The 24,189-nt window shown below is 48.4% G+C and overlaps 1 protein-coding gene across 1 annotated transcript in view; it reads left to right on the top strand.

Moving 5' to 3' along the window:
• pde4dip (phosphodiesterase 4D interacting protein) overlaps positions 1–24,189 on the top strand; it is a 76,976-nt gene that overhangs the window by 36,779 nt on the left and 16,008 nt on the right. The window contains exons 20-22 of the mRNA XM_052523870.1: positions 5,448–5,701; positions 7,672–7,803; positions 9,143–9,415. Of these exons, the coding sequence (XP_052379830.1) occupies positions 5,448–5,701; positions 7,672–7,803; positions 9,143–9,415 (659 nt within the window). The remainder of the gene's footprint in view (positions 1–5,447; positions 5,702–7,671; positions 7,804–9,142; positions 9,416–24,189) is intronic.

The following is a 24,189-nucleotide window of genomic DNA, read 5'->3' as shown; positions in this document are numbered from 1 at the left end:
AGAGAGAGGCGGGTAGGAGAGAGAGAGAGGCGGGGAGGAGAGAGAGAGAGAGGCGGGGAGAGAGAGAGAGAGGCGGGTGGGGAGAGAGAGAGAGGCGGGGGAGAGAGAGAGAGAAAGATGCAGGTGGGGAGAGAGAGGCGGGGAGAGAGAGAGGCGGGTAGGAGAGAGAGAGAGGCGGGGAGAGAGAGAGAGAGGTGGGGAGGAGAGAGAGAGAGGCGGGGGAGAGAGAGAGAGGCGGGGGGAGAGAGGCGGATGGGAGAGAGAGAGGCGGGGGAGAGAGAGAGGCGGGTGGGTGAGAGAGAGAGGCGGGGGAGAGAGAGAGGCGGGTGGGTGAGAGAGAGAGGCGGGGGAGAGAGAGAGGCGGGGGGAGAGAGAGAGAGGCGGGGGGAGAGAGAGAGAGGCGGGGGAGAGAGAGAGGCGGGGGGAGAGAGAGAGGCGGGGGGAGAGAGAGAGGCGGGTGGGAGAGAGAGAGGCGGGTGGGGAGAGAGAGAGAGGGGTGGGGAGGAGAGAGAGAAGTGGGGATGAGAGAGAGAGGCGGGGGGAGAGAGAGCGAGAGAGAGACAGAGAGAGGCAGGGGGAGAGAGAGCGAGAGAGAGACAGAGAGAGGCAGGGGGAGAGAGAGCGAGAGAGAGACAGAGAGAGGCAGGGGGAGAGAGAGCGAGAGAGAGACAGAGAGAGGCGGGGGGAGAGAGAGCGAGAGAGAGACAGAGAGAGGCAGGGGGAGAGAGAGCGAGAGAGAGACAGAGAGAGGCGGGGGAGAGAGAGCGAGAGAGAGACAGAGAGAGGCAGGGGGAGAGAGAGCCGGGGGAGAGAGTTGGAGAGAGAGACACAGCGAGAGAAAGGGAGAGCGAGAGAGTGAATCAGAGAGCGGGAGCAAGAGAAGAGCAAAGCCTGGTATAGAGCACCATCCAGCTCAGTCTCAGTATTCTGTAAAACTACAGGAGTGTTACGGAGAATCAGGGCTCTGACATGTACAATGGTGGTTTCTCTAAACACTTGGACTTTTTCAAAGGGGATGCATTGACTACAGTACCTGGAATTCTACTTTGGATCTTAATCTTGTGTTTTTTTTTGTGGATTTTAGAGACATTTTGTGTTCCTTATTTGACGTGCGCTATCTCTTCAAAAATCCTGTTAGTTTAAATAAAATATAACAATAATTGCTTTTTTGAGAAACAGATTCACATTCCAGGACCTACAGACAGAGTGGTTCACAGAACATTTAGCAAAGGGTCGAATGGGGCCAGGTTTTTGAGCCAGCGCTGCAGTTTGAGTTATAAAACACACAGAAGGCTGACTAGGGTTATCTGACTCTTTATGTTTGACCATTCAGCCTCTCAGTCACAGAGCTTCTCTCTCCTCTGACTGGAGTGGGTTCCTAGTGCAGCCCCTAGGCCAGGATACACCCGCTCTGATCTCTCCTTCCCTGGGAGAGAAACACTGCTCTCTCCTCTGACTGGAGTGGGTTCCTAGTGCAGCCCCTAGGCCAGGATACACCCGCTCTGATCTCTCCTTCCCTGGGAGAGAAACACTGCTCTCTCCTCTGACTGGAGTGGGTTCCTAGTGCAGCCCCTAGGCCAGGATACACCCGCTCTGATCTCTCCTTCCCTGGGAGAGAAACACTGCTCTCTCCTCTGACTGAGTGGGTTCCTAGTGCAGCCCCTAGGCCAGGATACACCCGCTCTGATCTCTCCTTCCCTGGGAGAGAAACACTGCTCTCTCCTCTGACTGGAGTGGGTTCCTAGTGCAGCCCCTAGGCCAGGATACACCCGCTCTGATCTCTCCTTCCCTGGGAGAGAAACACTGCTCTCTCCTCTGACTGGAGTGGGTTCCTAGTGCAGCCCCTAGGCCAGGATACACCCGCTCTGATCTCTCCTTCCCTGGGAGAGAAACACTGCTCTCTCCTCTGACTGGAGTGGGTTCCTAGTGCAGCCCCTAGGCCGGGATACACCCGCTCTGATCTCTCCTTCCCTGGGAGAGAAACACCGCTCTCTCCGGTCGATCCGTGTTGTGTTTGGCTGCTGGTGGGAGGAAAGAGTGAAGAAACAGAAGGATCAGAAGCTCCCTCTTCCTTCCCGAGGTCCATCAAAAGTTTTTGGAAGCTTGGATTTGAAAACAGAGGAGTGAAGGAGGGAACTATTTGAGACACAGACAGACAGACAGAGAGAGACAGACAGACAGAGAGAGAGAGACAGGAATAGAGAGAGACAGACAGGAAGAGAGATACAGACAGGAAGAGAGAAGGTGCTACTTACTCTCCGCAGGCAGTGTGAGACTGAGTCACAGCGCGGTGAATAACTCTCCTCCTGCTGCACCAGTCCACCAGCAAACAGTGACACAACCAGTGGTTCTTTACAGCAGAGACAGAGGAAATGCATTGGAAAGACCACTTGGTTAAAGAGAAGGGTAACGCCACCTGAGCTAAATTACTGCACAGCAGATTTGGGATTTCTGGAACCTTGTTGGGCTTGTCTGTATCGGACCAAACTGGCCTGGGTCAGAATCTGCTTAGGAGACCGCGCTAGTCACCGTCACAGCGGCTGCTGTGGATACAGTGAGCACGTCTCTGTCTCTGAGTCTAATCTGGGGATTTACATTGCTTTTCACCTGATTGCTCATGATCAGTCCTCCCTACCTCCATCATGCTTTCTGGCACATTCCCCTTCCCATGACCTACCTACCACTCCGGGGATCACCACCTCATCATTAAGCGAATGAGCACTGCCTGGTTACCATAGAGACCCAGTTGAGAGGCGTTGCCACGGCGACGACCCCCCACAACGAGGACGAGGACAACAACTGTCTCCCTGGTGTGAAGGAGGAGGAGCAGGAGGAAAGGGGGGAGCAGAAAGGCCAGGATGGCTGCTCTCTAGCGCAGGGAGGAGGGCCTTGGGTGGGGAAGGCTGGCCAGGCGAGCAGTGGGCCCAGGCCAATGGCTCCCCTGTGGAAGGCCATGCTGTCTAAAAGCAGCCCTCTGTACAGAGACTCTCTGTTCTCCTTCTCTCTGTGGGAGAGCCGGGCCCAGGAGAGAGAACTGGCCCTGTATAGAAAAAACACTGACAGAGAGAGAAAGGCCCTGCACAGGCAGATGGAAAAGTACGACAGAGTTATTTTTCTAGTAACATGAGAGTGATAGTAATCAGAGTAATTCTAATCAGAGTGATAGTAATCAGAGTGATAGTAATCTCTAACTGTGTCTTACTATACAGTAAGTTCTTCAGAAGAGGTGTGTGTGTGTGTGTGTGTGTGTGTGTGTGTGTGTGTGTGTGTGTGTGTGTGTGTGTGTGTGTGTGTGTGTGTGTGTGTGTGTGTGTGTGTGTGTGTGTGTGTGTGTGTGTGTGTGCGCGTGTGGAGGGATCAGGTTTAGATTGGTGAGTCGACCTTCACCCAGAGTGCTGCTATCAATGAATTAATTCAGCTGAGGGGGAACAGGATGTGTGTGTGTGTGCGTGTTTATCACATTCTGCTTGTTATGATTACATGTATGCATCCAAACTTATATATGCCATTTTTATGCCAGTGGTCACTTACAGTCATGTGTGCTGTGTGGATACATTGTGTCTGTGTTGATCCCTGTCTGTATGTCTGTGTTAATCCCTGTCTGTATGTCTGTGTTGATCCCTGTCTGTCTGTGTGTCTATGTTGATCCCCTTTTTGTGTGTCTGTGTTGATCCCTGTCTGTCTCTGTGTTAACCTGTCTGTATGATCTTGATCCCTGTCTGTCTGTGGTGCCATGTCTGGTCACCTGTCTGTCTGCGTGTCTGTGTTGATCCCCTTGTTGTGTGTCTGTGATCCCTGTCTGTCTGTGTGTCTGTTGATCCCTGTCTGTCTGTGTGTCTGTTGATCCCTGTCTGTCTGTGTTGATCTCTGTCGTTCTTTGTCTCTGTGTTGATCCCTGCCTGTCTGTGTGTCTGTGTTGATCCCTGTCTGTCTGTGTGTCTGTGTTGATCCCTGCCTGTCTGTGTGTCTGTGTTGATCCCTGTCTGTCTCTGTGTTAATCCCTGTCTGTCTCTGTGTTGATCCCTGTCTGTCTCTGTGCTGATCCCTGTCTGTCTGTGTCTCTGTGTCTGTGTTGATCCCTGTCTGTCTCTGTGTTAATCCCTGTCTGTCTCTGTGTTGATCCCTGTCTGTCTCTGTGTTAATCCCTGCCTGTCTGTGTCTCTATTAGAGGTCGACCGAATATGATTTTTCGTTCTTTGTCTCTGTGTTGATCCCGCCTGTCTGTGTCTGAGGATCCCTGTCTGTCTGTGTGTCTGGAAATGCCTGTCTGTGTGTCTGAAATCCCTGTGTGTCTGGTTAAATAGTTGAGGTCTGTCTCTGTGCTGATCCCTGTCTGTCTGTGTCTATGTGTCTGGGAAGTCTGTCTCTGTGGAAATGCCTGTCTGTGATTAGGAGAAATAGAGAGGGAAATTTTTCAACGGAAATAGAGAGGGAAATAGAGAGGGAAATAGAGAGGGAAATAGTCCTATAATTCCTATAATAACTACAACCTAACACTTCTTACCTGGGAATATTGAAGACTCATGTTAAAAGGAATCACCAGCTTTCATATGTTCTCATGTTCTGAGCAAGGAACTGAAACGTTAGCTTTCTTACATAGCACATATTGCACTTTTACTTTCTTCTCCAACACTTTGTTTTTGCATTATTTAAACCAAATTGAACATGTTTCATTATGTCTCTGTGTCTCTGTGTTGATCCCTGCCTGTCTATGTCTCTGTGTCTTTGTCAATCCCTGCCTGTCTATCTCTCTGTGTCTGTGTTGATCTCTGCCTGTCTATCTCTCTGTGTCTGTGTTGATCTCTGCCTGTCTATCTCTCTGTGTCTGTGTTGATCTCTGCCTGTCTATGTCTCTGTGTCTGTGTTGATCTCTGCCTGTCTATCTCTCTGTGTCTGTGTTGATCTCTGCCTGTCTATCTCTCTGTGTCTGTGTTGATCTCTGCCTGTCTGTCTCTGTGTCTGTGTCAATCCCTGCCTGTCTATGTCTCTGTGTCTGTGTCAATCCCTGCCTGTCTATGTCTCTGTGTCTGTGTCAATCCCTGCACTGTGTCTGTGTCTCTGTGTCTGTGTCAATCCCTGCACTGTGTCTGTGTCTCTGTGTCTGTGTCAATCCCTGCACTGTGTCTTTCTCTGTGTCTGTGTCAATCCCTGCACTGTGTCTGTGGCCAGTAAGCAGCTTCAAGACGGATCAGATCAGATCACCAAGCCTCTTTCTCTGTCTGTAGAGAACAGGACAGCTAATAGCTTAATCATTCTTTGTTTTCTACATCTGTTAGCACTCTCTGGTGGTGTCACACTGCAGACACTGCCCACTGTACATCTAGACATCTCTGCTGTTGAAAAGCCTGTTTTGTCCCGATTGTCCTTCTGTCACTAGAGAGCAGGTGTATTGTTATTATGTGGGAAAGGACAAGATCACTGAGGGTCTCCTGTTTGTTTGTGTACAGGCTGAGTAAGGAGCTCCAACAGAAGGATGACGTGATCGATTCTCTCCGCGCCAAACTCACCCAGCATCAACCTCGTTCTGACACACCATGCAGTAGCCACGCCCTCTCTGACACCACCGACCAATCAGACCACATCTCCTTTGTGTCCGATGAGCAGGGCTCCACCAATGAGGATCTGGAGCCGTGCTCAGACATTGACGCGGCCAGTGAGTATGGCCAGGAGGACAGACATGCCTCCACTACAGCCAGTACAGGTACATGTGACCCACCACCTGGATTTGGTCCTATGTAATATAGCAAGATCTGAAATTGTGTTTTTCATATTGATAAAAATAGAGACTCAGAGCTAGAAAATGGTATATCATACACTGTAGTTGAGGAACAATGGGAAAGGACATCTGCTTTGAATGTTGATACACTTCTAACCCCACTTTTGACAAAATGACCCTTGAATGTTTTGGTACCTACTGGAGAGCTCTTCTTTGTCTCTTCCCATTCAGGGTCATTCACACCCTCTTAAGGATTAGCCCCACCCATTCAGGATCGTTCACACCCTCTTAAGGCTTAGCCTCACCCATTCAGGGTCGTTCACACCCTCTTAAGCCTTAGCCCCACCCATATCTTTAAGGAAAAACAGACAGATTCCAGATGAACATTAGATGATGCTTACCCAGACACTATGCTATGACCACCTCCCAGCCACATCGAGCTAAGTGGACACTATGCTATGACCACCTCCCAGCCACATCTAGCTAAGTGGACACTATGCTATGACCATCCCCCAGCCACATCTAGCTAAGTGGACACTATGCTATGACCATCCCCCAGCCACATCTAGCTAAGTGGACACTATGCTATGACCATCCCCCAGCCACATCTAGCTAAGTGGACACTATGCTATGACCACCTCCCAGCCACATCTAGCTAAGTGGACACTATGCTATGACCACCTCCCAGCCACATCTAGCTAAGTGGACACTATGCTATGACCACCTCCCAGCCACATCTAGCTAAGTGGACACTATGCTATGACCATCCCCCAGCCACATCTAGCTAAGTGGACACTATGCTATGACCACCTCCCAGCCACATCTAGCTAAGTGGACACTATGCTATGACCACCTCCCAGCCACATCTAGCTAAGTGGACACTATGCTATGACCACCTCCCAGCCACATCTAGCTAAGTGGACACTATGCTATGACCACCTCCCAGCCACATCTAGCTAAGTGGACACTATGCTATGACCACCCCCCAGCTAACATTAGGCTATAACTAGCAATCCTAATGGATTTCTGGTTCTAATAATATTACAAAACAGATCATACATGTAACGTTAGCTAGCGATGCAGCAAGCTAACATTCGCTAGCTAGCTAGCAGGGTAGCCTAGTGGTTAGAGCGTTGGACTAGTAACTGGAAGGTTGCAAGTTCAAATCCCCGAGCTGACAAATCTGTTGTTTTGCCCCTGAACAGGCAGGTAACCCACTGTTCCTCGGCCGTCATTGAATATAAGAATTTGTTCTTAACTGACTTGCCTATTTAAATAAAGGTAAAATAAATAAAAACATTACGCTTTAACTTGCAATGAAAACTAATTTCTGACAAAATTAGAAACTTATATAAACTTGTTTTTCAACCACTCCACAAACTATAGTTTTGGCAAGTCGGTTAGGACATCTACTTTGTGCACGACACAAGTAATTTTTCCAACAATTGTTTACAGACAGATTATTTCACTTATAATTTACTGTATCACAATTCCAGAGAGTCAGAAGTTTACATACACTAAGTTGACTGTACCTTTAAACTACTTGGAAAATTCCAGAAAATTATGTCATTGCTTTAGAAGCTTCTGATAGGCTAATTGACATCATTTGAGTCAATTGGAGGTGTACCTGTGGATGTATTTCAAGGCCGACTTTCAAACTCAGTGCCCCTTTGCTTGACATCATGAGAAAATGAAAAGAAATCAGCCAAGTCCTCAGAAAAACAATTGTAGACCTCCACATGTCTGGTTCATCCTTGGGAGCAATTTCCAAATGCCTGAATGTACCACATTCATCTGTATACATGGCAGACCAATCCAAACTGTTGTCCTGGCATGTGGAGCCTTCCACACACACTCAGATACACAGATGACTGCACATCCATATTTGTAAAGTGTGATTAACAGTTCACACCTCATCTGTAATTTTTTCATTCCTCATCTCTCTTTTATTTCAGATTCTCACTGTAACAGTGTCCCCATGTCACGCCACCCCTCCATCCCTCCTTCCACCAGTTCATCTCATGGACACCAGTCCTCCATCAGCTGTCCCAGCCTGCAGCGATCAGCGGACACACAGACACAGACAGGTAGGCAGACAGACAGGGAGAGGGAGGAGGAGTGGAAGTGACTTCCTTATTCAACACATCGTTGCTAAAGTCAGTTTCACTGTATCCACATACAGTACTTGTCATATCATGTCCAGACATTGAACTGTTTTCTTCCCTCATACCATCATTCCCTCTTCTCAAACCTCTTTCTGTACCCCTGTCCTCTCTTCTTCTCTGCCCTCTCTTCTTCTCTCTGTCCTCTCTTCTTCTCTCTGTCCTCTCTTCTTCTCTGCCCTCCCTTCTTCTCTCTGTCCTCTCTTCTTCTCTCTGTCCTCTCTTCTTCTCTCTGTCCTCTCTTCTTATCTCTGTTCTCTCTTCTTATCTCTGTCCTCTCTTCTTCTCTCTGTCCTCTCTTCTTATCTCTGTCCTCTCTTCTTATCTCTGTCCTCTCTTCTTCTCTTTGTCCTCTCTTCTTATCTCTGTCCTCTCTTTTTATCTCTGTCCTCTCTTCTTCTCTGTCCTCTCTTCTTATCTCTGTTCTCTCTTCTTCTCTGTCCTCTCTTCTTATCTCTGTTCTCTCTTCTTCTCTGTCCTCTCTTATCTCTGTCCTCTCTGATTATCTCTGTCCTCTCTTCTTCTCTCTGTCCTCTCTTCTTCTCTATGTCCTCTCTTCTTCTCTATGTCCTCTCTGCTTCTCTCTGTCCTCTCTTCTTCTCTCTGTACTCTCTGCTTCTCTCTGTCCTCTCTGCTTCTCTCTGTCATCTCCTTTCTCTCTGTCCTCTCTGCTTCTCTCTGTCATCTCTGCTTCTCTCTGTCCTCTCTGCTTCTCTCTGTCCTCTCTGCTTCTCTCTGTCCTCTCTGCTTCTCTCTGTCCTCTCTGCTTCTCTCTGTCCTCTCTTCTTCTCTCTGTCCTCTCTGCTTCTCTCTGTCCTCTCTGCTTCTCTCTGTCCTCTCTTCTTCTCTCTGTCCTCTCTGCTTCTCTCTGTCCTCTCTGCTTCTCTCTGTCCTCTCTGCTTCTCTCTGTCCTCTCTGCTTCTCTCTGTCCTCTCTGCTTCTCTCTGTCCTCTCTTCTTCTCTCTGTCCTCTCTGCTTCTCTCTGTCCTCTCTGCTTCTCTCTGTCCTCTCTGCTTCTCTCTGTCCTCTCTGCTTCTCTCTGTCCTCTCTGCTTCTCTCTGTCCTCTCTGCTTCTCTCTGTCCTCTCTTCTTCTCTCTGTCCTCTCTGCTTCTCTCTGTCCTCTCTGCTTCTCTCTGTCCTCTCTGCTTCTCTCTGTCCTCTCTGCTTCTCTCTGTCCTCTCTGCTTCTCTCTGTCCTCTCTTCTTCTCTCTGTCCTCTCTGCTTCTCTCTGTCTTCATATGTATTTCTCCTCTGTACCTTCAGGCCTCTACAGTGGACCAGTGTCCAGTTCTCTCCCCACCCCTCCTCAGCCCCAGTCTCAGTCCCAGTCCCAGTCCCAGTCCCATCCTCAGTCCCAGTCCCAGTCCCAGCCCCGCTACCACTCCGACCTCTCTTCTCAGAGAGCCCCCCTGTCCTTCAACCCCCAGACTGCAAATCTGCGACCCCGTTACCATGGAAGCAGGCCCGGGGCCTTCTCCCTGGCAGAGGTTCACCAGGAGCTGCAGATGTTACAGAGACAGCTGGGAGAAACTGAGCGTGCGTCACTCTGCACCTGTGTGTTTGTAGCATGGAGTGGCTAACTTTGTCTCTCTTTAAACACATCATGTAATTAGATGAGGTTATACACTCTAAAATGGACCATGTTTTAGTAATAGTGTAACTTGGCATGGGGATACTAGAAGTAGTAATGGCAAGATGAACACAGGATTTAAGGTCCAGATACATGGATTGACTCACATACGTTTGCATTGATTACCTGTGAGTACACTAAGTGAGTTTCATATTCAAAGCTTTGTCTCCTGGCAGTCATGTCCTCTTTAAGACAAGCATGCTATCCCATCAGCCATCAGGGTCTTCCTCTGAACTCTGTCTCCTGGCAGTAATGTCCTCTTTAAGACAAGCATGCTATCCCATCAGCCATCAGGGTCTTCCTCTGATCTCTGTCTCCTGGCAGTAATGTCCTCTTTAAGACAAGCATGCTATCCCATCAGCCATCAGGGTCTTCCTCTGATCTCTGTCTCCTGGCAGTAATGTCCTCTTTAAGACAAGCATGCTATCCCATCAGCCATCAGGGTCTTCCTCTGATCTCTGTCTCCTGGCAGTAATGTCCTCTTTAAGACAAGCATGCTATCCCATCAGCCATCAGGGTCTTCCTCTGATCTCTGTCTCCCTTTAAGACAAGCATGCTATCCCATCAGTAATGTCCTCTTTAAGACAAGCATGCTATCCCATCAGCCATCAGGGTCTTCCTCTGATCTCTGTCTCCTGGCAGTAATGTCCTCTTTAAGACAAGCATGCTATCCCATCAGCCATCAGGGTCTTCCTCTGATCTCTGTCTCCTGGCAGTAATGTCAGGGGGACTGCACGTGTAATGTCCCATTGAGATCCAGACTAGCGTGACTAAATGTGTGAGTGTGCGTGCTAACTTGTGCGTGCTAACCGACCACTCGTCAGGCTCTTCATCTGAATGGGGTAGGACGTGTGACAGTGTTGTCTCTAGGCTCTTCAGATAGAGAGAGACACTAGACATGAGGGACGAGCGAGAGAGATGGAAGGGAGGGAAAAGAGAGAGAGAGATGGAGGAGAGGGAGAGAAGAGAGAGAGATGGAGATGGAGGAGAGGGAGGGAAGAGAGAGGGATATGGAGATGAGGGAGAGAAGAGAGAGAGGGAGATGGAAGAGAGAGGGAGATGGAGGAGAGGGAGAGAAGAGAGAGGGAGGTGGAAGAGAGGGAGAGAAGATAGAGAGAGATGAGGGAGAGGAGAGAGAGAGATGGAGAGGGAGGGAAGAGAGAGAGAGAGAGATGGGGGAGAGAAGAGAGAGAGAGATGGAAGAGAGAGAGAGAGATGGAGGAGAGGGAGGGAAGAGCGAGAGAGATGGAGGAGAGGGAGAGAAGAGAGAGAGATGGAGATGGAGGGAGAGAAGAGAGAGAGATGGAGATGGAGGAGAGGGAGGGAAGAGAGAGGGATATGGAGATGAGGGAGAGAAGAGAGAGAGGGAGATGGAAGAGAGAGGGAGATGGAGGAGAGGGAGAGAAGAGAGAGGGAGATGGGAGAGAAGAGAGAGAGAGATGAGGGAGAGGAGAGAGAGAGATGGAGAGGGAGGGAAGAGAGAGAGAGAGAGATGGGGGGAGAGAGAGAGAGAGAGATGGAAGAGAGAGAGAGAGATGGAAGAGCGAGAGAGATGGAGGAGAGGGAGAGGGAGAGAAGAGAGAGAGATGGAGAAGGAAGGAAGAGAGAGAGAGAGAGAGAGAGATGGAGGAGAGGGTGGGGCGTGAGAGAGAGATGGAGGAGAGGGTGGGAAGAGAGAGAGGGAGATGGAGGAGAGGGTGCCAAGGGTAATTGAGCAGGAGTTGATTTGCTGTAGTCTATCCCATGGCTTTGGGCTAACTGATTCTATGCTCTCCTAATTGTCACACATCTTGCTGCTGTGATGACACACTGTGGCATTTCACCCAGTAGATATGGGAGTTTATCAACATTGGATTTGTTTCCAAAATCTTTGTGTATCTGTGTAATCTGAGGGACATATGTGTCTCTAATATGGTCATACATCTGGCAGGAAGTTGGGAAGTGCAGTTCAGTTTCCACCTCACTTTGTGGGCAGTGAGCACATAGCCTGTCTCCTCTTGAGAGCCAGGTCTGCCTTCGGCGGCTTTTATCAATAGCAAGGCTATGCTCACTGAGTCTGTACGTAGTCAAAGCTTTCCTTAAGTTTGGGTCAGTCACAGTGGTCAGGTATTCTGCCACTGTGTACTCTCTCTTTAGGGACAAATTGCATTCTAGTTTGCTCTGTTGTTTTGCAAATTCTTTCCAGTGTGTCAAGTAATTATCCTTTTGTTTTCTCATGATTTGGTTGGGTCTAATTGTGTTGCTGTCCTGGGGCTCTGTGGGGTCTGTTTGTGTTTGTGAACAGAGTGATGGCTTTGTGATGGCTTTGTTAGGGAAGGTTTGGGAATTACATCCTTTTAGGTGGTTGTAGAATTTAACGTCTCTTTTCTGGATTTGGATAATTAGCGGGAATCGGCATATGTTGTACACAGAGGATAATTTGCAGAATTATGCATGCAGAGTCTCAATTTGGTGTTTGTCCCATTTTGTGAATTCTTGGTTGGTGAGCAGACCCCAGACCTCACAACTATAAAGGGCAATGGGTTCTACGTATTTTTAGCCAGATCCTAATTAGTATGTTGAATTTTACGTTCCTTTTGATGGCATAGAAGGCCCTTCTTGCCTTGTCTCTCAGATTGTTCACAGCTTTCTAGACGTCACCTGTGGCCCTGATGTTTAGGCCAAGGTATGTATAGTGTGCTCAACTGGACCTTTTTTGGAACACCATTATTTTTTGTCTTACTGAGATTTACTGTCAGGGCCCAGGTCTGACAGAAATTGTGCAGAAGATCTAGGTGCTGCTGTCGGCCCTCCTTGGTGGGTGCTGCTGTAGGCCCTCCTTGGTGGGTGCTGCTGTCGGCCCTCCTTGGTTGGGGACAGAAGCACCAGATCATCAGCAAACAGTAGACATTTAACTTCAGATTCTAGTAGGTTGAGGCCGGGTGCTGCAGACTTCCAGTGTCATCGCCAATTAGTTGATATGTATGTAGAAGAGGGTGGGGCTTAAGCTGCATCCCTGTCTCACCCCAGGGCCCTGTGGAAAGAAATGTGTGTTTTTAAAAAACAACACTTGTTGTTTGTGTACATGGATTTGATAATGTCTTGTGTTTTTCCCCCAACACTACTTTCCATCAATTTGTATAGCAGGCCCTCATGCCAATTTGAGTCGAAAGCTTTTTTGAAATCAACAAAGCATTTTTAGTGGGTTAACTGCCTGTTCAGGGGCAGAACGACAGATTTGTACCTTGTCAGCTCGGGGATTTGAACTTGCAACCTTTCGGTTACTAGTCCAACGCTCTAACCACCAAGGCCCTGCCCTGGTTTTGGTTTGTTTGTTTGTCAATTAGGGTGTGCAGGGTGAGTATGTGGTCTGTCGTACAGTAATATGGTAAAAATCCTATTTGACATTTGCTCAGTACATTGTTTTTGCTGAGGAAATGTACGAGCCTGCTGTTAATCATAATGCAGAGTATTTTCCTAAGGTTGATGTTGACACATCCCATGGTAGTTATTGGGTTCAAATGTGTCTCCACTTTTGTGGATTGGGGTGATCAGTCCTTGATTCCAAACATTGGACAACATGCCAGAGCTGAGGATGATGTTAAAGAGATTAAGTTTAGCCAATTGGAATTTGTGGTCTGTATATTTGATCATTACATTTAGGATACCGTCAGCACCACAGGCCTTTTTGGGTTGGTGGGTTTGTATTTTGTCCTGTAGTTCATTCAATGTAATTGGAGAATCCAGTGGGTTCTGGTAGTCTTTAAAAATGGATTGTAAGATTTGTAATTGATCATGTATATGTTTTTGCTGTTTGTTCTTTGTTATAGGGCCAAAAGGTTTGGAGAAGTGGTTTATCCAGACATCTCTATTTTGGACAGGTTTCTCAATGTATTTCTTAGGTTTTTGCGTTCTTCATCAAACCATGTGTCATTGTTGTTCATTTTCTAAGGTTGTCTGCTTGACATTTTTAGATTTGGTAGGGAAGCTGAAAGGTCAAATATAGTGTTTAGGTTTCCTACTGCCAAGTATACACCTTCACTATTACAGTGAACCTTTTGTCCAGGAAATGGTCTAGAAGAGATTGAATTTGTTGTTGCCCAATTGTTTTTTTGGTAGATTTCCACACTACTTTCCTTCCATCTATAGCATTTCTTAATAATATTCAGTTCCTTTGGCTTTGATGATTGAGCATAGCTCTGTTCAAGTGGACTGTGATTTTGCTGTGATCTGATAGGGGTGTCAGTGGGCTGACTCTGAGAGACTCTGGGTTGAGGTCAGTTATAAAGTAGTCTACAGAACTACTGCCAAGAGCTATAGGTGTACCTACCAAAGGAGTCCCCTCGAAGCCTACCATTGACAATGTACATACCCAGTGTCCGACAGAGCTGCAGGTGTTGTGACCCATTTCTGTTGGTTATGTTGTCGTATTTGTGTCTAGGGGGGCACATGGGAGAGGGAATGCTGTCACCTTCAGGTAGGTCATTGTCCCCATGTGTGCTGAGCGTGTCAGGTTTTTGTCCAGGTCTGGCATTTAGGTCACCACAGACTAGTGCATGTCCCTGTGCATGGAAATTGTTGATGTCCCCCTCTAGGATAGAACAGCTGTCATCGTTAAGGTATGGGGATTCTATTGGGGGGATAAAGGTTGCACACATGAGGACATTTTTCTCTGTTGAGATCATTTCCTTATTAATTTCTAGCCAGATGTAAAATGTTCCTGTTTTGACTGATTTAGTAGAGTGGGTTAGGTCTGCTCTACACCCTCCTGCGTCTCTTCCCTGTTTCACACCTGGTAGTTTAGTTTGGTGGATGGGACTACCAGCTCTCTGTAACCTACATCTCCTTTATACCAAGGTTTCTTGTAGGATGACAATGAGAGCATACAGGTCACAGTGGTGGGTAGTATATGGGGCTTTGGTGACAAAACCGATGGCACTGTGATAGACTGCATCCAATTTGCTGAGTAGAGTGTTGGAGGCTATTTTTTTAACTGTGATGTGTTCCTCTCCCTCTTCCTTCACTGCTTTTAGCTGTGATGTGTTCCTCTCCCTCTTCCTTCACTGCTTTTAGCTGTGATGTGTTCCTCTCCCTCCTCCTTCACTGCTTTTAGCTGTGATGTGTTCCTCTCCCTCTTCCTTCACTGCTTTTAGCTGTGATGTGTTCCTCTTCCTTCACTGCTTTTAGCTGTGATGTGTTCCTCTCCCTCTTCCTTCACTGCTTTTAGCTGTGATGTGTTCCTCTCCCTCCCCCTTCACTGCTGTTAGCTGTGATGTGTTCCTCTCCCTCATCCTTCACTGCTGTTAGCTGTGATGTGTTCCTCTTCCTTCACTGCTTTTAGCTGTGATGTGTTCCTCTCCCTCATCCTTCACTGCTGTTAGCTGTGATGTGTTCCTCTTCCTTCACTGCTTTTAGCTGTGATGTGTTCCTGTCCCTCTTCCTTCACTGCTTTTAGCTGTGATGTGTTCCTCTCCCTCCTCCTTCACTGCTGTTAGCTGTGATGTGTTCCTGTCCCTCCTCCTTCACTGCTGTTAGCTGTGATGTGTTCCTGTCCCTCCTCCTTCACTGCTGTTAGCTGTGATGTGTTCCTCTCCCTCCTCCTTCACTGCTGTTAGCTGTGATGTGTTCCTCTCCCTCCTCCTTCACTGCTGTTAGCTGTGATGTGTTCCTCTCCCTCATCCTTCACTACTGTTAGCTGTGATGTGTTCCTCTCCCTCCTCCTTCACTGCTGTTAGCTGTGATGTGTTCCTCTCCCTCCTCCTTCCTGTGATGTGTCCCTCCTCCTTCACTGCTGTTAGCTGTGATGTGTTCCTGTCCCTCCTCCTTCACTGCTGTTAGCTGTGATGTGTTCCTCTCCTTCCTCCTTCACTGCTGTTAGCTGTGATGTGTTCCTCTCCCTCCTCCTTCACTGCTGTTAGCTGTGATGTGTTCCTCTCCCTCATCCTTCACTGCTGTTAGCTGTGATGTGTTCCTCTCCCTCCTCCTTCACTGCTGTTAGCTGTGATGTGTTCCTCTCCCTCCTCCTTCACTGCTGTTAGCTGTGATGTGTTCCTCTCTCTCCTTCTTCACTGCTGTTAACTGTGATGTGTTCCTCTCCCTCCTCCTTCACTGCTGTTAACTGTGATGTGTTCCTCTCTCTCCTTCTTCACTGCGATGTGTTCCTCTCCCTCCCCCTTCACTGCTGTTAGCTGTTCCATGTGTTCCTCTCCCTCCTCCTTCACTGCTGTTAACTGTGATGTGTTCCTCTCCCTCCTCCTTCACTGCTGTTAGCTGTTCCATGTGTTCCTCTCCCTCTTCCTTCACTGCTGTTAGCTGTGATGTGTTCCTCTCCCTCCTCCTTCACTGCTGTTAACTGTGATGTGTTCCTCTCCCTCCTCCTTCACTGCTGTTAGCTGTTCCATGTGTTCCTCTTCCTTCACTGCTGTTAGCTGTGATGTGTTCCTCTCCCTCCTCCTTCACTGCTGTTAACTGTGATGTGTTCCTCTCCCTCCTCCTTCACTGCTGTTAACTGTTCCATGTGTTCCTCTCCCTCTTCCTTCACTGCTGTTAGCTGTGATGTGTTCCTCTCCCTCCTCCTTCACTGCTGTTAGCTGTGATGTGTTCCTCTCCCTCTTCCTTCACTGCTGTTAGCTGTTCCATGTGTTCCTCTCCCTCTTCCTTCACTGCTGTTAACTGTTCCATGTGTTCCTCTCCCTCTTCCTTCACTGCTGTTAGCTGTGATGTGTTCCTCTCCCTCCTCCTTCACTGCTGTTAACTGTGATGTGTTCCTCTCCCTCCTCCTTCACTGCTGTTAACTGTGATGTGTTCCCCTCTCTCCTCCTTCACTGCTGTTAGCTGTGATGTGTTCCTCTCCCTCCTCCTTCACTGCTGTTAACTGTGATGTGTTCCTCTCCCTCCTCCTTCACTGCTGTTAACTGTGATGTGTTCCTCTCTCTCCTTCTTCACTGCGATGTGTTCCTCTCCCTCCCCCTTCACTGCTGTTAGCTGTTCCATGTGTTCCTCGCCCTCTTCCTTCACTGCTGTTAGCTGTGATGTGTTCCTCTCTCTCCTCCTTCACTGCTGTTAACTGTGATGTGTTCCCCTCTCTCCTCCTTCACTGCTGTTAACTGTGATGTGTTCCTCTCTCTCCTCCTTCACTGCTGTTAGCTGTGATGTGTTCCTCTCCCTCCTCCTTCACTGCTGTTAACTGTGATGTGTTCCTCTCCCTCCTCCTTCACTGCTGTTAACTGTGATGTGTTCCTCTCTCTCCTTCTTCACTGCGATGTGTTCCTCTCCCTCCCCCTTCACTGCTGTTAGCTGTTCCATGTGTTCCTCGCCCTCTTCCTTCACTGCTGTTAGCTGTGATGTGTTCCTCTCTCTCCTCCTTCACTGCTGTTAACTGTGATGTGTTCCCCTCTCTCCTCCTTCACTGCTGTTAACTGTGATGTGTTCCTCTCTCTCCTCCTTCACTGCTGTTAGCTGTGATGTGTTCCTCTCCCTCTTCCTTCACTGCTGTTAGCTGTGATGTGTTCCTCTCCCTCCTCCTTCACTGCTGTTAACTGTGATGTGTTCCTCTCCCTCCTCCTTCACTGCTGTTAACTGGGATGTGTTCCTCTCTCTCCTCCTTCACTGCTGTTAGCTGTGATGTGTTCTTCTCCCTCCTCCTTCACTGCTGTTAGCTGTGATGTGTTCCTCTCCCTCTTCCTTCACTGCTGTTAACTGTGATGTGTTCCTCTCCCTCATCCTTCACTGCTGTTAGCTGTTCCATGTGTTCCTCTCCCTCCTCCTTCACTGCTGTTAGCTGTGATGTGTTCCTCTCTCTCCTCCTTCACTGCTGTTAACTGTGATGTGTTCCTCTCCCTCCTCCTTCACTGCTGTTAGCTGTGATGTGTTCCTCTTCCTTCACTGCTGTTAGCTGTGATGTGTTCCTCTCCCTCCTCCTTCACTACTGTTAGCTGTGATGTGTTCCTCTCCCTCATCCTTCACTGCTGTTAGCTGTGATGTGTTCCTCTCCCTCCTCCTTCACTACTGTTAGCTGTGATGTGTTCCTCTCCCTCATCCTTCACTGCTGTTAGCTGTGATGTGTTCCTCTCCCTCATCCTTCACTGCTGTTAGCTGTGATGTGTTCCTCTCCCTCCTCCTTCACTGCTGTTAGCTGTGATGTGTTCCTCTCCCTCATCCTTCACTGCTGTTAGCTGTGATGTGTTCCTCTCCCTCATCCTTCACTGCTGTTAGCTGTGATGTGTTCCTCTCCCTCTTCCTTCACTGCTGTTAGCTGTGATGTGTTCCTCTCCCTCATCCTTCACTGCTGTTAGCTGTGATGTGTTCCTCTCCCTCCTCCTTCACTGCTGTTAGCTGTGATGTGTTCCTCTCCCTCCTCCTTCACTGCTGTTAGCTGTGATGTGTTCCTCTCCCTCCTCCTTCACTGCTGTTAGCTGTGATGTGTTCCTCTCCCTCATCCTTCACTGCTGTTAGCTGTGATGTGTTCCTCTCCCTCTTCCTTCACTGCTGTTAGCTGTGATGTGTTCCTCTCCCTCCTCCTTCACTGCTGTTAGCTGTGATGTGTTCCTCTCCCTCATCCTTCACTGCTGTTAGCTGTGATGTGTTCCTCTCCCTCCTCCTTCACTGCTGTTAGCTGTGATGTGTTCCTCTCCCTCCTCATTCACTGCTGTTAGCTGTGATGTTGTTCCCTCATCCTTCACTGCTGTTAGCTGTGATGTGTTCCTCTCCCTCCTCCTTCACTGCTGTTAGCTGTGATGTGTTCCTCTCCCTCCTCCTTCACTGCTGTTAGCTGTGATGTGTTCCTCTCCCTCTTCCTTCACTGCTGTTAGCTGTGATGTGTTCCTCTCCCTCCTCTGTCTAGCTGTGATGTGTTCCACCCTGGGCCAATCCTTCACTACTGTTGCTGTGATGTGTTCCTCTTCATCACTGTGCCTGCTGGGGATGTTCTGTGTTAATATAGCACTGTGCCATGTTCCTGCCATCCCAGGGGATGGTCTGGTTAATATAGCACCATGCCAGGGGATGGTCTGGTTAATATAGCACCATGCCAGGGGATGGTCTGTGTTAATATAGCACCATGCTGCAGATGGTCTGTGTTAATATAGCTCCATGATGTGTTCCTGGTTAATATCCTTCCATGCCAGGGGATGTGTTCTGGTTAATCCTAGCACCATGCCAGCTGGGATGGTCTGGTTAATATAGCACCATGCCAGGGGATGGTCTGTGTTAATATAGCACCATGCCTGCTGGGAGGGTCTGGTTAATATAGCACCATGCCAGGGGATGGTCTGTGTTAATATAGCTCCATGCCAGGAGAGGGTCTGGTTAATATAGCACCATGCCAGGGACTGGTCTGTGATGTGTTAGCACCATGCCAGGGAGGGTCTGGTTAATATAGCACCATGCCAGGGGATGGGTCTGGTTCCCTATAGCACCATGCCAGGGGATGGTCTGTTAATATAGCACCATGCCAGGGGATGGTCTGTGTTATATAGCACCATGCCAGGGGATGGTCTGTTAATATAGCACCATGCCAGGCTGATGGTCTGTGTTAATATAGCACCATGCCAGGAGATGGTCTGGTTAATATAGCACCATGCCAGGGGAGGGTCTGGTTAACTGCTGTACCTGGGATTGTCTGTGTTAATATAGCACCATACCAGGGGAGGGTCTGGTTAATATAGCACCATACCTGGGGAGGGTCTGTTAATATAGCACCATGCCAGGGGATGGTCTGTGTTAATATAGCTCCATGCCAGGAGAGGGTCTGGTTAATATAGCACCATGCCAGGGGAGGGTCTGGTTAATATAGCGCCATGCCAGGGGAGGGTCTGTGTTAATATAGCACCATGCCAGTGGATGGTCTGTGTTAATATAGCACCATGCCAGGAGATGGTCAGGTTAATATAGCACCATGCCAGGGGAGGGTCTGGTTAATATAGCACCATGCCAGGGGATGGTCTGTGTTAATATAGCACCATGCCAGGGGAGGGTCTGGTTAATATAGCACCATGCCAGGAGATAGTCTGTGTTAATATAGCACCATGCCAGGGGATGGTCTGTGTTAATATAGCTCCATGCCAGGAGAGGGTCTGGTTAATATAGCACCATGCCAGGGGAGGGTCTGGTTAATATAGCACCATGCCAGGGGATGGTCTGTGTTAATATAGCACCATGCCAGGGGATGGTCTGGTTAATATAGCTCCATGCCAGGGGATGGTCTGTGTTAATATAGCACCATGCCAGGGGAGGGTCTGGTTAATATAACACCATGCCAGGGGATGGTCTGGTTAATATAGCACCATGCCAGGGGATGGTCTGTGTTAATATAGCACCATGCCAGGGGAGGGTCTGGTTAATATAGCACCATGCCAGGGGATGGTCTAGTTAATATAGCACCATGCCAGGGGATGGTCTGTGTTAATATAGCTCCATGCCAGAAGATAGTCTGTGTTAATATAGCACCATGCCAGGGGATGGTCTGTGTTAATATAGCACCATGCCAGGAGATGGTCTGTGTTAATATAGCACCATGCCAGGGGATGGTCTGTGTTAATATAGCACCATGCCAGGGGATGGTCTGGTTAATATAGCACCATGCCAGGCGATGGTCTGTGTTAATATAGCACCATGCCAGGAGATGGTCTGGTTAATATAGCACCATGCCAGGGGAGGGTCTGGTTAATATAGTACTGTACCAGGGGATTGTCTGTGTTAATATAGCACCATACCAGGGGAGGGTCTGGTTAATATAGCACCATACCAGGGGAGGGTCTGGTTAATATAGCACCATGCCAGGGGATGGTCTGTGTTAATATAGCTCCATGCCAGGAGAGGGTCTGGTTAATATAGCACCATGCCAGGGGAGGGTCTGGTTAATATAGCGCCATGCCAGGGGAGGGTCTGTGTTAATATAGCACCATGCCAGTGGATGGTCTGTGTTAATATAGCACCATGCCAGGGGATGGTCTGGTTAATATAGCACCATGCCAGGGGATGGTCTGGTTAATATAGCACCATGCCAGGAGATGGTCTGTGTTAATATAGCACCATGCCAGGGGAGGGTCTGGTTAATATAGCACCATGCCAGGAGATGGTCTGTGATAGCACCATGCCAGGGGATGGTCTGTGTTAATATAGCACCATGCCAGGGGATGGTCTGTGTTAATATAGCACCATGCCAGGAGATGGTCTGTGTTAATATAGCACCATGCCAGGGGATGGTCTGGTTAATATAGCACCATGCCAGGAGATGGTCTGTGTTAATATAGCACCATGCCAGGGGATGGTCTGGTTAATATAGCACCATGCCAGGAGATGGTCTGTGTTAATATAGCACCATGCCAGGGGATGGTCTGGTTAATATAACACCATGCCAGGGGATGGTCTGGTTAATATAGCACCATGCCAGGGGATGGTCTGTGTTAATATAGCACCATGCCAGGGGAGGGTCTGGTTAATATAGCACCATGCCAGGGGATGGTCTAGTTAATATAGCACCATGCCAGGGGATGGTCTGTGTTAATATAGCTCCATGCCAGAAGATAGTCTGTGTTAATATAGCACCATGCCAGGGGATGGTCTGTGTTAATATAGCTCCATGCCAGGAGATAGTCTGTGTTAATATAGCACCATGCCAGGGGATGGTCTGGTTAATATAGCACCATGCCAGGCGATGGTCGGTGTTAATATAGCACCATGCCAGGGGATGGTCTGTGTTAATATAGCACCATGCCAGGAGATGGTCTGGTTAATATAGCACCATGCCAGGGTAGGGTCTGGTTAATATAGTACTGTACCAGGGGATTGTCTGTGTTAATATAGCACCATACCAGGGGAGGGTCTGGTTAATATAGCTCCATGCCAGGGGATGGTCTGGTTAATATAGCACCATGCCAGGGGATGGTCTGGTTAATATAGCACCATGCCAGGGGATGGTCTGGTTAATATAGCTCCATGCCAGGGGAGGGTCTGGTTAATATAGCACCATGCCAGGGGATGGTCTAGTTAATATAGCACCATGCCAGGGGATGGTCTGGTTAATATAGCACCATGCCAGGGGAGGGTCTGGTTAATATAGCACCATGCCAGGGGATGGTCTGGTTAATATAGCACCATGCCAGGAGATGGTCTGTGTTAATATAGCACCATGCCAGGGGAGGGTCTGGTTAATATAGCACCATGCCAGGAGATGGTCTGTGTTAATATAGCACCATGCCAGGGGATGGTCTGTGTTAATATAGCACCATGCCAGGGGATGGTCTGTGTTAATATAGCACCATGCCAAGCGATGGTCTGTGTTAATATAGCACCATGCCAGGGGATGGTCTGGTTAATATAGCACCATGCCAGGGGAGGGTCTGGTTAATATAGCACCATGCCGGGGGAGGGTCTGGTTAATATAGCACCATGCCAGGAGATGGTCTGTGTTAATATAGCACCATGCCAGGGGATGGTCTGTGTTAATATAGCACCATGCCAGGGGATGGTCTGTGTTAATATAGCACCATGCCAGGGGAGGGTCTGGTTAATATAGCACCATGCCATTGGATGGTCTGTGTTAATATAGCACCATGCCAGGGGATGGTCTGTGTTAATATAGCACCATGCCAGGGGATGGTCTGTGTGGGAAATGAAGTTGCTTACGTTCCCCTATTTGTAGCAGTCAGCAAATACAGTCTATGGATTGTCTTTCAGGAGCTGTTTTTGTACTTATTCCGTACAGTGATATTTTGGGGTACCGTACAGTCCATGTTTGTCTATGTCCATGGGGTACCGTGCCGTCCATATTTGTCTATGTCCATGGGGTACCGTGCCGTCCATGTTTGTCTATGTCCATGGGGTACCGTGCCGTCCATGTTTGTCTATGTCCATGGGGTACCGTGCCGTCCATGTTTGTCTATGTCCATGGGGTACCGTGCAGTCCATGTTTGTCTATGTCCATGGGGTACCGTACAGTCCATGTTTGTCTATGTCCATGGGGTACCGTGCAGTCCATGTTTGTCTATGTTCATGGGGTACCGTGCCGTCCATGTTTGTCTATGTCCATGGGGTACCGTGCCGTCCATGTTTGTCTATGTCCATGGGGTACCGTGCAGTCCATGTTTGTCTATGTCCATGGGGTACCGTGCAGTCCATGTTTGTCTATGTCCATGGGGTACCGTACAGTCCATGTTTGTCTATGTCCATGGGGTACCGTACAGTCCATGTTTGTCTATGTCCATGGGGTACCGTACAGTCCATGTTTGTCTATGTCCATGGGGTACCGTACAGTCCATGTTTGTCTATGTCCATGGGGTACCGTGCAGTCCATGTTTGTCTATGTCCATGGGGTACCGTGCCGTCCATGTTTGTCTATGTCCATGGGGTACCGTGCAGTCCATGTTTGTCTATGTCCATGGGGTACCGTGCAGTCCATGTTTGTCTATGTCCATGGGGTACCGTGCCGTCCATGTTTGTCTATGTCCATGGGGTACCGTGCCGTCCATGTTTGTCTATGTCCATGGGGTACCGTGCCGTCCATGTTTGTCTATGTCCATGGGGTACCGTGCAGTCCATGTTTGTCTATGTCCATGGGGTACCGTACAGTCCATGTTTGTCTATGTCCATGGGGTACCGTGCAGTCCATGTTTGTCTATGTCCATGGGGTACCGTGCAGTCCATGTTTGTCTATGTCCATGGGGTACCGTACAGTCCATGTTTGTCTATGTCCATGGGGTACCGTACAGTCCATGTTTGTCTATGTCCATGGGGTACCGTGCAGTCCATGTTTGTCTATGTCCATGGGGTACCGTACAGTCCATGTTTGTCTATGTCCATGGGGTACCGTACAGTCCATGTTTGTCTATGTCCATGGGGTACCGTACAGTCCATGTTTGTCTATGTCCATGGGGTACCGTACAGTCCATGTTTGTCTATGTCCATGGGGTACCGTACAGTCCATGTTTGTCTATGTCCATGGGGTACCGTACAGTCCATGTTTGTCTATGTCCATGGGGTACCGTACAGTCCATGTTTGTCTATGTCCATGGGGTACCGTACAGTCCATGTTTGTCTATGTCCATGGGGTACTGTATTGTAATGACCTCTGCACAGGGATAAGCCAGGGGGCGTCAAAGGCCACTTCAACTGTCCTGCATTTGTTAGGCTCAAGAGTTTTCACACCCCTCACTTCACACTTCAGTGCTAATTGAAATGCACCCAGGTCAGTTCTGTCCTAGCAGCTTGGTAGCTTGGTAGCCTTATTTATCAAGCTTTATACAACAAAATGACCTAGAGATTGTTGTCTTTTACTTTTTGGCTTCAGAAGTAGCTTCAGACTGAACATTATTCACTCAGTTATGTGTTGGATGGTATTTCCAGGTTTCCTCTGTGTTTCTTCTGCAGGTTTTGGGTTGTTTTGTCTTGATAGTCCTTGGTAGTAATAGTCCATTCAGATAATTTTGTCCAAAATCAAGGTTTTATGTATCAAATTGTGATTTGGATTGAAGGTTTTGATGTTGTGGTTAGTATCCTTGTCAAGTTCATCTACATTTATCCAACTCTAATTATATATTTTTGTAGAAGAACTCAGAAAAACTCAGGAGCCCATGAGCTCACTACCTCTCACTATCTAACGCTCCTTGTCCATCCATCCTAACATCCCAACTATTCTCTTTATACCGTGTGCCTGCTCTCCTGTGAGAGGGACATTTCACCCTGCCTCAAATCCCAATGTCAC

Source organism: Oncorhynchus keta, chromosome 1, assembly GCF_023373465.1.
Source record: "Oncorhynchus keta strain PuntledgeMale-10-30-2019 chromosome 1, Oket_V2, whole genome shotgun sequence".
Taxonomy (NCBI): Eukaryota; Metazoa; Chordata; class Actinopteri; order Salmoniformes; family Salmonidae; genus Oncorhynchus; species Oncorhynchus keta.
This window is presented reverse-complemented; position numbering and strand designations above follow the sequence as displayed.